Genomic DNA, 14,126 nt, shown 5'->3' on the forward strand with positions numbered 1-14,126 from the left:
AGTTTTTTTTTTAAATAAAACAACATAGCCACTATCTCAATACTACTGATAAGTGCTTGTATTTCCTCCATATTGGAAATATTCTCGCTACATCTAGACGGACGGAGCAGCGATCAGAGCACCGGTTCAGTCAGCCTCGGTCGGATCGTTCCGCGCAAACGTTCTATACAGTCGTTTTGTTTCATTCATTGTTCAGAGGAGCAAGGAAACATTCCAAATCGTGCCTTATCCCATCGTCGAAGTGCCGCTGGTGGGGCTTAATTACCGTTTAGGAAAACCTGAGCTTACAAAAAATAAGGACAACCAGCGAGAAAAAAGAAAAAAAAAGTGTGGGGTGTGAGGGCATAATTTGCATCGCAAACAGTTTTCCTTTCTGCTCTCGGAACCATTTGAGGTGAGAGCATAGCGAGGAAAACAAAAAACCAAGTGGGTTTTTGAGCATAATATTGACTGAATGACGAACGCTCGTGTTTCGCTGCCAAAGTAGAGTATAGTAGGCGGTGGTGCAATCGAACCACAAAGTCGTCATCAAAGGTGCGAGGGTTGGTGGGCGTGATAGGTGAAAGCTTCGAGTGTCAAAAAAGGGTTGCTGGAAGTTGCTGGTGAAGTTCATAGCTGAAAGCTCATCATAAATTAAATCGAATCGGGTCCGCGAAAAGTGTCACCATGGGAAGTGTGGGAAAGGTGGAACAGTCTTCCCGGAGGATGCTGAGCAATCAGAGTAGTAACGACTCGATGGAAATGCAGAAAAGGTGTCGCCTGGCGGAGAAGTGGACCGCCGTACTGTTTACCGTTGTCGGTAAGTTTGGGAACTGACTCTTTATTTCTGGGTAGGAAAAATAATGAATGTTCTAAAATGTTCATTGACATTCTGGGCAATTTTGGCGTTTCTACCTTGGTGTTCTCAAGATTATTGTGAGGGTTTTCAGACTATTTTGGTGAATTCGCATCGGGAAATCCGGGAAAAAACCGGGAATTTGGATTTGCCGGGAAAAATGCGGGAATTAGGGTTTTCCCAAATCATATATACTCATCCCGAGCAACAATTTAGGTTTTAGGTTTTAGGTCTTATAGCCCATAATTTGGTCTCGACGTTCATATTATGTCTTGGTAAAATATCTAAATATCCTTAAAATTGAAAAAAAAAACTATATTATTTTCTCTCACCACAATCTGCTCGCGCACGAGTCAGTTGGCGATTTTTTCTACCACAATAGCTTAAAGAGTAAATTTTTAGAAATTATGTTGGTGTCATTGGAGGAATAGTGTTTGAATTCTTTTGCTACAGTTTTCCGAGTAAAGTAGTTCTAGTATAAAACCTGAGCAAGACATATCCTGTTACGAAGGTAGTTGAAGATAGAGAAGCAGATTCATGCAAATAAAAAAAGGTCCGATCTCAAACTCCTTGCATGCCCGATCATGCCTGGCATGGAAATGTTCGACACCATGATTGCAAGGGGTGAGACAGGTTTACTCTGAGCTCCTTTTTTTGCAGCGAGTGCCTCAATATTTATCAACGTTCAACGATTTTTTCTCTGCTTACTCCATTTACTCCTTTTAAGAAAAGGCGTCTCATATTAGACGTCAGTTTAGTTTGTAAACAAAGTAAGCCCAAGTGTCTTTTGAGCCTTTTGAATAACTTGAATATTATGGAAGAACCTGTGCCAGTGCCTGCCTACTATCAACAATAACCTACACTTCCAGCCTGTTTTCAGCAGTTGTTCTTCCTTCTCAGCAACCAAACCTACTGACTCCGAAAGGATCGTCCCTGATCAATCAAGCTCTCCAAAGCAGGTACCGAAAGTTCCAAATCGCAATCATAATCGCCTGGAGTTGCAGAGCGGAAGCTCACGATTGTTGTTGCTGTAATGCGAACAGTTAGAAAGCAAATGACAGTGATATTTCTCACTGAGCAATGTGAGTTACTCGAGGTGCCTCAAAAGCAACTCTGAAATTGCACATGAATTAGAAGCAGTCTTGCTCCTTGCATGATTGGTTCAGAGATAAATTAAAAATTAGTTAATTAAATAATTAATTAAGGTACATAAGATTAGTCACGACATCGTCGAATGTCTTGGTTAGTCTGTAAAACACAGTGTGCCAAAAATACAGTAGGGCACACCATGACTCACTCAGTGGCACTGTTTGGCACCCATGGTACATATTTTAAGTGATCTCTAAAGTAATTGGCATCACTGCATTCTTTCTGCGTATGTGCAGTGGGATGTGTCAAAATTTGATTGTTGACACAAACAAACTACGGGTAACTCCACTATTCACATGACCATTACGACTAATTTTATGCCAAAGAATAATTTTATTATATAGGTAACTAAAATGAAAGTCTGAAAGCATTATTTTTGAAGTCTCAGGATCTTGAAATGATTCTAAATTTTGGAATTTATATTTTTCCTGTGTCCCGGATCATGAAATTTGTTGTTAGTCTGAATTAAGTTGGAACTCTTCACTGGACATCTTCGTTCTTTTTTCATAGTTTCATTTGAATCATCCTAGAATTCCATCATACACACTTAGTTTTTTTTTTCTACTGAGCTCGGTTGTACAAATCTTTGTAAAAATAAATTTCACTGAGATCTCTGCAAAAGTGACATTTGATTGCTGAGTCTCGGATAAAGCTAAGCTAAATCCCAGCATACACATGAAATGTTTGCTTTGACTTTCTGGATTCCCCCAAAATAATCTTGATAATATCCAAACTTATTATTATTTAATTCCATTTAAACTACTTCGTAAGGTAATGTGAGAATTCATTTGAAATCCTCTTCAGTATGCTTAAGTACTCAAGTACTTTGGCAAAATGGCCTTGAAAGTATTCCAGAAATTGCCAGATATTATTTTCGCATAATTCTGATCAAATTACTATAAATGCGATGAAAATTAATCTCCATAGTAACATTGGACAGAACTCCTTTAAAATTATTCTCACGATTCGTATCAGCATACTCCTTAAGTTTCATCTTAAGAATTTTCTATGATTTCTCTTCCGAATTCTAACTATTTCCTTTCTTCTCAAAATCTCCATGCAAATGTCATCAGAGTTTTTAAAAGACAATTGACAACATCTTCAACCAGAGGTTGCACAGATTGCATACTTAACACTAGACAACTGACAACACACCAGTAGCACAGAGAGCAGACATCCAAGCTTAAACAATTTTTTTCGAAAAATTAAATGTAAGAATTCAAATTAAAATACGTTAGAAACACTGGCGCTGCCATACGGAATGCTGCGACTCGAGTTATCACGATTAATAAGTAAAATGAACTGAAATTTGGGTTGATATTTTTGACCGTGTATAAAAATGAACTGTGAAATCAGTTCAAAACAAACAAGACAAAACAACGGAAATTATTCGAGTTCTGCGGAACCATTATTTTCGAATAAAAAACTAAAGTCTTTAAGGCTGTGTTCCATTTTGAAATTTTTCACTTAAATTTGACACTTCGAAAATAAATTATGATGTTCGAAAATCCCTCTGTTGTTGAACGGCCCATTTTCGAGAAAGCATCTGTCAAAGTTGATTCCTTGTCTGTCAGAAATAAGTCTGCTGGAATAACAGGTTTATTAGAATTTTTTTCATCTGTCAAATTTAAGTGAAAATTCACCAAATGGAACACAGCTTTACAGTTTCCTGATGATCTACAACCGTTTTTCGTTCCAAGTTTAACTGAGCATAGTAATCAGGAGCAAAATTGACTTTTCTTGAGTTCACTGGCGGCGTATCTTCAAATGATTCAGTGAGGGTGTGAACTAGAATTAGCCCTCATTTAAATTCATGTGGTAAGATTTGAACACTGCTTAACCTACATCCGTTCTTCCAGGAACTCGAAAAACCTCCGGTGGAAGTGGTCGGAACATAACTTTTTCGTTGCAAGCGCTTGGATTACACGTGACAAGAAAATCTCCTGTAGTTCGGACAGTTCAGCATCCTTTGGAAAATTGTGAAAAGATTTTCGCTTGGTAACACCTTGTTTATTTGCGCACCAATAAAACTCGCACTTGCGGCCCATGTTTTGATCGGTTTTATACAAACAATGTTTTGCTCACAACAATTTTGACATTCATGTTAAGTTAAATTTCTTACACACTTTAAGAATTTGACTTGGATGTCTGTTCTCTGTGCCAGTAGGTAAATTTTCAGGTTCCAAAAAGTTACACCGGCTGGAGCGGGATTCGAACCCTCACTTCATGACACTCACAATACGCCTGAACGACGGGTGACGAAGCCCACAACCCTACTCAGAATTAAGCTGAAATTCCCTTTGGTTTCACAAGAAATTGGCCTCACACTTCACAACTATTTTCAGAACTACCTTAAGACTCTGAATTCTAGGGCAATTCAGAATTTGACGTAATTCAGACTGCTAAGGTAACTCAATATTCGCAGGTACTTTAAAAATCCTATGAATTATCTTCAAAAATCTCACCAATATACTTCAAAGACCTGGTGAATGTCTAGATTCAAAAGCCTTGCTAATTTTCCTAAACTCAATTTATTGTTTTCAATTCTGAACAGTTTTCAATTTCTACAAAATTAAAAAAAAAATCCTTCGTATTGGCAAATCAAAGTTGCCACTCGTGGAGAATAGAAGAACTATGAGAGTGATGATGGTTTCAAAATTTTACACGGTGAGGTATACGAGTGCAATCTTAAAATGCTTTTATTTTGCAAATGGAGCATTTTATTTAAATCTGGTTGATGCTATGTTAGTAGAAAACTTAAGGACTACTCAATAGACAAATAATACAGAAAAATTAATTTCTTTTCAGATTTTTAGGTGTACACATAGATTTGAGCTTTTCTACCACTGTAGCAGCAACCAGATTTAAATAAAATGTTCCATTTGCAAAATAAAAGCATTTTAAGATTGCATTCGTATACTTCCCCGTGGAAAATTTTGAAACCATCATCACTGTTATAGTTCTTCTATTCTCCACGAGTGCCAACTTTGATTTGCCAATTGAAATTTTGGTTTTTATAAATCCAGGATTTCAAAAAAAAATAATTATAGATAAAATCTTAACAAAACCTAAAAAAAAAAAAAATAAATAAAACCAGGCCAGGTATTTTTAAAAATTTGAAGGTTTTTTTTAATAATCTTTAGAAAATATCTCAATTTTCATGACTCTGCAACCCACTGCAAACATACTGTAGCAATTCCATGTACGATGTTGCAATAATATCCAACGCTGATGGTACTTTATAATTAAAAAGATGTCAGTTTGACTTTTTATTTTTTTGATTAGAGAGTCCATTAACATATATAAAAAATCTGAGAAAATCTGGAACATATTTAAAAAATATGGAAATATACTTGATCTGTCTGTGTATCTGGCAAGACGACTGAAAATTTGGAAAATCCAGATAAATCTGGAATACTGGCAACGCTGCTCACTATCGACATTACCCAATATAGAAAGGCTTTGCGGCGACGTGGACAGTCCCGTCTGGCTGGCGCAGATATTTGCATCTACGTAGCTCTTCGACGGATTGATTTCGTACAGTTAGCAGGGGACAATTTTGGGAAAATTAAACTGTGACGAATTGATTTCCTGCGTCATTCATTCCGTCTCCAGTAGCTCCTGGATGGTGATGGTTTTCGGACTCTTGTCCACGGATTTCCTCAACGTCCACAAATGGGTTCTCGAAGAACAACAACACGTACAGTGTCACACAGAGAGCCCACATTTCCAGTTCAGGGCAGGAGTAGCGGTTGCCTACCACTTCCGGACTGCAGTTGCCCTTCCTGTACGAACGTCGCCGATCCGAAGTTAATCAGCTTGATATGGAAATGGTGATCGATGATAACGTCCTCATCTTTGATATCTCGGTGCAGAATATTCAATGAGTGCATTCCCAATGCTCCTCACCAGCGTGTAATGTTTTCTGTACTCTCCGTGGATCAAATCTTCATCGCACTGTGACTTACGGGAGACGGAATTGGGCCGATCTGAGTGCTGCGCAGCAGCAGTATTCTTGATGGGCTGCCCATTCTGTTGATCTGGCATTGACGTGACCATTGTTTTCGACAGCTCGTACGGTTTGATATACCAAAAACAAAAAAAAAACATTTGAATTGTCAAAATACCGGGTTGCCAAACATACAATTATTCATAAAAAAAAAACAGTCCGATGGCATGGCACTCTCGGCAAAGCGCGGCACACATGAGGCACACTGAGAAAAATGTTGGCGCAAAATTAGTGTGTAGAGTGACCACCCCTTGGTAAGACATAACGGATGGAATCCATACCTCTTAAAGTCATGAGTTCAAATCTAACCGAGATGTGTCACGAATGATCCAATAGTGTTAAAGTGACTCTACAAAAAATAAAGACCTGAGTTCCAGGTATTTTGGAAAACCAAATAATCCAAACCAATGATATTATGGGGCTTCACGAAGGTTTACCCATACTACCATGTGATGTTATGTATCTCAGTGAAGCCCAAAATGCTCAAAAATTCTAATCCATAATTTACCGGTCATAAATGAGGAGACATATAGAAAAAGGCCAAACACGTGAACATTCAACGTGACCCTATTAACTCACTTATGAATTGGCGCTAACCAAACTTTCACTACTTTGTAGTACAGAGTCTAAGCTTTAAAAAGAGTTCTTGATGCTGTGTCCCGGTTTGCCACCTTCTCCCCTATATACAGTTGAAATTAAGGAAAAATAAATGTAAAAAGTACTATAACTTTGAAAGAGATGATTTTAGTCACATACTGTTTTGAGCAAAAACATGTATTTGTATGTTGTTTACATTTTTCTAGAACATTGTTTACTGTTATAAAAAAAGTTATACTTAAAAACTGAATTTAAGGGGGTTTCCATCAACAACGCTTCATATCTTCACAAGTATTCGTCATACAAATTTGGTGTCTTCAGCAAAGATTCATATTTTTGTGAGTACTACAACTTTGCTGAAAAAACTACTCTTCTATCTCTTTTGAAAAAAAGTTTGTGTTTATAATTTTTTTTCATAGTATGCCATGACAAATATTGTTGGTTGTCATAATATGCGCGATGTTTTTTGTGAACAATTCTTTTGAAGACAGTTTTTGGATAAAGTCAACGGTTTGACCACAAAACAATTAAGTTCACCAAATTGGCATCTCCGACAACTGTGCAATTTATTTATTTATTTATGTCGTCAATCAATCGTAGACCAATTACAATGAATGCTTATTAACTATGTCTTAAATATTATTGCCTGGCTAACCTTGAAAAGAATGCTTTTTTTAGTGTTATTTTATTCATTGTTATATCAATTGATTGGGAATATGCGTTATAGCAGGTCATAATTCTATTCAAAGGCCCATTTTTAGCATAGTTTGTTCTTTGATTGTTAATGTAAATCAAATTCCTAATCCTCAGAGAGCGAGTGGGAGCATAAAAATTTATATTTTCTAAAATTTCCGGAACATTAACTCTTTGAGCAATAACATCGTTTATAAATGTTACCATGGCAAAGTCTCTTCGTTTTTTCAGTCAATCTAAACTTATTAACAAACATCGCGATTCATAAGATGGAAGTGGTAATCTCGTCCAACCTAATTTTCGAAGGGCAAACAACAAAAACTGTTTTTGAACAGACTCAATGCGGTTTATATATGTATCCTGATACGGAGCCCACACTACGCTACAGTATTCAAGAAGAGGTCTCACATAGGCCACATACAATGTTTTAATAGTGTAAGGATCATTGAAGTGCAGACTAAATCTTTTGATAAACCCTAGCATGTTACTTGCTTTATATATAATGTTATTGTAGTGATCAACAAATGACAACTTAGAGTCGAGAATAATGCCTAAGTCCCTTACTTGATTACACCTTTCAACTGTTTTCTCACCAAGGGAAATTGTGTCATTTACTATGGCATGCTTTCTTGTAAACGATATAGAATTACATTTACTAACGTTAATCTCTAACAAATTCTTCTTACACCAAGTGTAAAAAATGTCAACTTCTTGCTAAAATAGCTTTAGATATTTCCATGAAAAGTTTCATGTCGTCTGCATATATTGAAACATGAAGCAGCTTCAAAATGTATTCTATATCATTGACAAATAAGATGAATAGTAGTGGACCAAGATGCGAACCTTGTGGCACACCAGATGTTACATGAACGACAGACGACAATTTTCCTTCAAATCTTACTCTTTGCGTTCTCCTTGACAAGTATGACTCGATCCATTGCAGTAGCCTGGTATTAAAACCTAACTTGGACAACTTGAAAATCAACAGTGGTATATCCACTCTATCGAATGCTTTACTAAAATCAGTATATAATGTTTCTACGTAATTTCCCTTATCCATTACATTTAAAGCATATGTTACAAAATGTATCAAATTAGTGGCTGTAGATCGACCTTTAACAAATCCATGTTGTTTACTAGTAATGAGAGATTTAACTTGGGAAAATATGTTGGCATTAATGATGGACTCGAAAAGTTTAGGAATAGTAGATAATATAGCAATCCCGCGATAGTTTGTGATATCCTATTTTTTCCCGTTTTTAAAAATAGGGATTAAGAAAGATTCCTTCCAAATTGGAGGCAGCATACTGGCGTTTAACGATGAATTAAACAACCAAAATAAAGGCTTTACTAATTCATTTGAAAGTGTTTTTAGAAGAATAGGTGGTAAACCATCTGGACCAGCGCCTTTTGACGTATCCAAGGACTCAAGAGCATGCAAGATTTCTTTGAGGGATAAATTGTTAACTGTAATATCCGTCATTGGCTCCGGAAGGTATGAAAAATATTCATAATCGCGATCATTCTCGTGATGAGTTGTGTAATGGTGGTGTTGCGGTGGTGCTATTGGTAACGGTCGGCAGTCGGGGTGTGTTTGTCAACTGTCATGATGACGATCGATGATGATTCGACGCCAGTGCTTGCCAGATCTTAAAACTTTAATTTTTAGGTAATTTTAATACATTTACTAACACTAACCAACAAATAGTCTGTACTTTTTACCATCCGTACTAACAATCACTGATCAGCACTAACATCTCGGATTAACGTACTAACGATTTGACCTAATTAAAGAAAAACAACACAAAAATTATAACAATTGCACCACGGTGTGAGGTTTCACTACACATGCGCGCACTACTACTTTGTCCGATGATTTAATTTGGAAAGAAGCTTCATACAAATCAAGCCAGTGTTCACTCGGCTGTCGACAAAAGCAGGCCACTCTCGATGTGTGCCACGCGATCGTCTGTTTTCTCGGCAGCAACCATAGAGATTAGTGACGTTTAACGCACGCACACTAGCGGGGGCAACGCCGTGTAAAGTTGTTTATTATTTTCCTCTGGCTAACCTAAAAAATGTATAAAAGTAGATCTGTCAAAATGAGTTTGACATCGATTTGTTATGTATTTTCCTCGGATATTCACTAGCACGCTCTCACATATCGCACCAATACAATCGGACGTGAAAATCTCTATTGTGTGGCCCTCCTTATTGTTCTTAATCAGCAGTTCTTTCGGCCGATACCAAGATGAGAAATGACATGTGGGCAGGAACTCACGGTCTCCCAGGTGAGTTCTTTGCCGTTAATGTTCACAAAAAGTTCACTATTGTATAGTGAACAAGAATCCCCGTCTCTGTAAAGTTAATTCGTTTGAGCCTTATCAAATAAATTAATGAACAATAACAAATCAAGCCAAGCATTTATAGGAAAAGTTCTAATGGAAAAACGAGATTATGTTTGATTTATGTTGTTTGTGAATATACGGGTACTCCATCTGTGAGTGACGATTGAAAACTATCAGGGCATGGATATTGTTTTGGCCACGGTGCTCAAACTACTCAAAATAAGCAACCACCACTCATACTCGAGTAATTTTTAAGTGGAACAGGCTCACCCGCACGAATGCCAACATGTGAGTGCCAGCTGTCCCAATGTTATTAGTATTAACTGTGGAAAAAGACGTATTAATTAGTATTAAACGAAGGTTTCTAGGACTTGTGGAGGAGCCAACAAGTATAAACTTGGAACCAACGGTTACACAAATTTGAATTGTTTGGTTCTTTGGGGAAGTCCATGAATTATTTCTTTAGGTTGTTGTCAACTTTTTTCGACCTGAATATGCATCAAAAGCGTATAATTTACTCTTTTCCAAATGTATATATGGGGATTTTAATTGCTTACTACCAATGGAACAGTACCATTATGTGTGGAAAATAACCTTGAATTAATGATTCATTCATTTTATAGCTTGTTCTTTTTGTCATGACAATTTTTGTAAATGAAGCCAAATCAATACCCCTTGATATTCAACTCTGCACACAGTGCCGATACACATCGTGGCACACTGATCGGCACTTCATGGCACACGATGACAAGTATGACACAACATATAATATAAAAAGACAGCACTGTTTTGTGATGACATTATGCCAATCGTTGCTAGGGTTTCAGTGGCGTTTCCTTAACCTCAATCTACCTGTGCACCGACTTTCAAAACATAAACAGTTATCAAAACATTGGTTGCAATGGATAGATATCGAGTAAACTAGAAGATTAAGTGGATTTTTCAACCGATTCGAGTATGAATATGGCATTACATCGGGTTTTGAAGGGTGCACAGGTAACAAGTGAGGTTACGGGACGCCACTGTAAGGTTTACTACTTTGTTTATTTCAAAGTAAGGGGGTCAGTGAAAATCTCTGCAGAAATTCCACACGGCTTTTGAGAGATGCACTTAGTTTCGAAAGAATTTTTGTTTTTGAGGAAATCTAAACGAAATAGTCAGAAAGGCATGCATACGAATTAACCCCAAATGAGCATAGGTTTCGAACCGACTGATAGAGTGGATCCCGTATTACCGGTTTCCAGTCTCTCTACGCTCCTACGCAACATTTCACTGATGCTACATCTAGCCGGACGGAGCAGCAATCAGAGCACCCGATCAGTCAGTCTCGACGTTTCTATGCAGTTGTTTTGTTTCTTGCATTGTTTAGAGGAGCAAGGAAACATTCCAAATCGTGCCTAATCCCATCGTCGAAGTGCCGCTGGTGGTGCTTAATTACCGTTTAGGAAAACCTGAGCTTACAAAAAATAAGGATCGCCAACAACCAGCGAGAAAAAAGAAAAAGGTGTGGAGGTTTTCCTTTCTGCTCTCGGAACCATTTGAGGTGAGAGCATAGCGAGGAAAACAAAAAACCAAGTGGGTTTTGAGCATAATATTGACTGAATGACGAACGCTCGTGTTTCGGTGCCAAAGTAGAGTATTAGTAGGCGGTGCCGAACATGAGTGGAGTGCAATCGAACCACAAAGTCGTCATCAAAGGTGCGAGGGTTGGTGGGCGTGATTGATGAAAGCTTCGAGTGTCAAAAAACGGTTGCTGGAAGTTGCTGGTGAAGTTCATAGCTGAAAGCTCATCATGAATCGAATCGGATCCGCGAAAAGTGTCACCATGGGAAGTGTGGGAAGGGTGAAACAGTCTTCCCGGAGGATGCTGAGTAGTAACGACTCGATGGAAATGCAGAAAAGATGTCGCCTGGCGGAGAAGTTGACCGCCGTACAGTTTACGGTTGTCGGTAAGTTTGGGAACTGACTCTTTATTACTGGGTAGGAAAAAATATGAATGTTTTAAAATGTTCATTGGCATTCTGAGCTATTTTGGCGTTTCTATTTTGGTGTTCTCAAGATTATTGTGAGGGTTTTCAAGCTATTTTGGTGAATTTATACTGATGTGATGAAATCCAGTTTTGGATAATGAAGGGCATTCTTTAAATAATTTGACAAAAACAGGTAATTTTTGGCGCTCTTTTTTCGATAATTATGTTAGTTCATAGCTGGGAGGGAGTTAATTTATAGTTTGTTCTTTTTGTCATGACAATTTTTGTAATTGAAACCAAATCAAAATCAAGGGGTATTCAACTCTGCACACAGTGCTGATACACATCGTGGCTCATTGATTGGCACGTCATGGCACACGATGGCAAGTATGACACAAAATCTATGTATATAAAAATGAATTTCTGTCTGTCTGTCTGTCTGTCTGACCCTTATAGACTCGGAAACTACTGAACCGATTGGGGTGAAAATTTGTATACAGGGGTTTTTGGGGCCGTGGAAGGTTCTTATGATGGTTCGAGACCCCTCCCCCTTCTGTAAGGGGGGGGGGGCTCTAATTCAAATGAAACAGAAATTTCTGCATAGCTCGAGAACTAATCAAGCAAATGGAACCAAATTAGGCATGTGGGGGCGAGTGTAGGGGTATAAGGAGATAATCATAGGGGGTAGCCCCTTAGATAATAGGGGGGGGGGGTCTACGTACAATATAGCATGCTTTTTTTTTAAATCGGCGCATAAACTCAAGCTAATATTGAATCCCGAGCAAGACCGGGCACACTCAGCTAGTATAATATAAAAATACATCACTGTTTTGAGTTGACATTATGTCAATCGTTGCTAAGGTTTACTACTTTGTTTACTTCAAAGTAAGGGGGGCTGGTGAAAATCACTGCAGACATTCCACACGACTTTTGAGAGATGTCCATGGATTCGAAAGAATTTTTGTTTTTGAGGAAATCTAAACGACTTAGTCAGAGGACACCACGTCACGCAAAATTAGCCTGCATACGTATTAACCCCAAATGAGCATAGGATTCTAACCGGCTGATGGAGTGAGGGGATCCCATATTACCGGTTTGCAGTCTCTTCATGCTCATACGCAACGTTTCACTGACGGCAACAGCAACATTAAGAAAGAGCCAACGGAGCCAGTCTGAATCGCGATATTATTAAACACAATCGGAACCACCAGCAGTTTCAGGGAGATTAATATGCGATTCCGGCAGGACCAAGCAAGGATAAAAAAATATGAAGGCACAACAAGCAGATACAAGGAGGAGGTAATCATCAAACGTCTACAATCAGTATCGAGAACCTGGAATGAGATTTGGATCTTTGGATAAACGTATTAAAAGCAAGAGCCATGAGAAAGAAGGAGAGCAACACTAAACAAAATGCAACAGACAAAAATGATCAACAAAAAATAGTTTTAAGTCGGATATTTTTGAAACTCTCAGGGAATAAATAAGCACATACTAGTCCACACCTTGGAATTAACGCTACCGATCAAATCCTTTCTTACACACTTTCATCCACTTTCTTCAAATCCATATCGTTTTTGAAGACCTTCCCTGTTTTCCGGAGCTTGCCCTTCATAATCGCCCAGAAATTTTCTATTGAGCGAAGTTCTGGTGAGTTTGGCGGACTTGCCTCCTTCGGCACAAAAACAACATCGTTGGCTTCATACCACTCCATCACCAGTTTCGCGTAATGGCACAATGCCAGATCCGGTCAAAACAGAGTGTCACCTTCTAGGTACCGGAAGAAGGACAGCAGGTGCTTCTGGAGGCATTTTTCTTTATATATTTGGCCGTTGATGGTGCCGGTCGTTATGTACGGCTTGCTGAATTTGCCGCGCCCACAGATCGCCTGCCACACTAAGTGCTTCTTGGCAAATTTATCGACCATCTTCTTCCGGAACTTCTACGAAACATCCAGGCGGGACTTGCCGACGAAAAACTCCAGGCCGGGGATCCGCTTGGCGTCCGCTTTATTGTACGTCTCGTCGTCCATTACGATGCATTTCGGCTGCACCAACCACTCGTGGTACAGCTTGCTGGCGCGGGATTTGGCCACCGTATTCTGTTTATCGATTCGGTTAGGCGCCTTCCTTACCTTGAAGACATGAAGTCCGGCCCGCTTCATTGTCTGCTGGACGAACCAGACGGAATAATTGACCTTCTAGGCTACGTCCCGAATCGAAAGGTTCGGATTGCGCTTGAAGTAATCCCTTCACCTTTTTTGCGTTCACGGGGTTGCACAGTGGTTTAAACCTACCGAAAACGTGCGTTTTTTATTTTGGGTATGTAAACGTCATTTTGGAAGAGTAGTGTCTTCAGAGAAGTTGTTAGATACTTTGTAAGCTTTGTTTTGAAGTAAGTAAAATTAGGATCTGTCCACCTAGAACGGCAATAGAAAATTCAAATTTTGTAAACATGCTCAAAAGTGGTTGGCATCTTGAGCAAAGTTGTAGATAATGCAAATACTAGCAACTTTGCTGAAGATA

At 38.5% G+C, this 14,126-nt stretch overlaps 1 protein-coding gene across 2 annotated transcripts in view; it reads left to right on the plus strand.

Moving 5' to 3' along the window:
• The first annotated feature begins 535 nt into the window (after positions 1-535).
• LOC135699982 (facilitated trehalose transporter Tret1-like) overlaps positions 536-14,126 on the plus strand; it is a 54,485-nt gene continuing 40,894 nt past the window's right edge. Inside the window, exon 1 of one of the 2 annotated variants that reach the window (XM_065220325.1) lies at positions 536-799. In XM_065220325.1, coding sequence (XP_065076397.1) covers positions 667-799 — 133 coding nt within the window. In that variant the 5' untranslated portion in view covers positions 536-666. Of the gene's footprint in view, positions 800-11,441; positions 11,581-14,126 lie in introns of those variants that run through there. The other variant, XM_065220324.1, reaches the window with a different exon arrangement.

The sequence above is a fragment of the Ochlerotatus camptorhynchus genome, unplaced genomic scaffold, assembly GCF_037179485.1.
Source record: "Ochlerotatus camptorhynchus isolate MF236.1 unplaced genomic scaffold, CSIRO-AGI_Acam_v1.1 ptg000124l, whole genome shotgun sequence".
NCBI classification, from domain to species: domain Eukaryota; kingdom Metazoa; phylum Arthropoda; class Insecta; order Diptera; family Culicidae; genus Ochlerotatus; species Ochlerotatus camptorhynchus.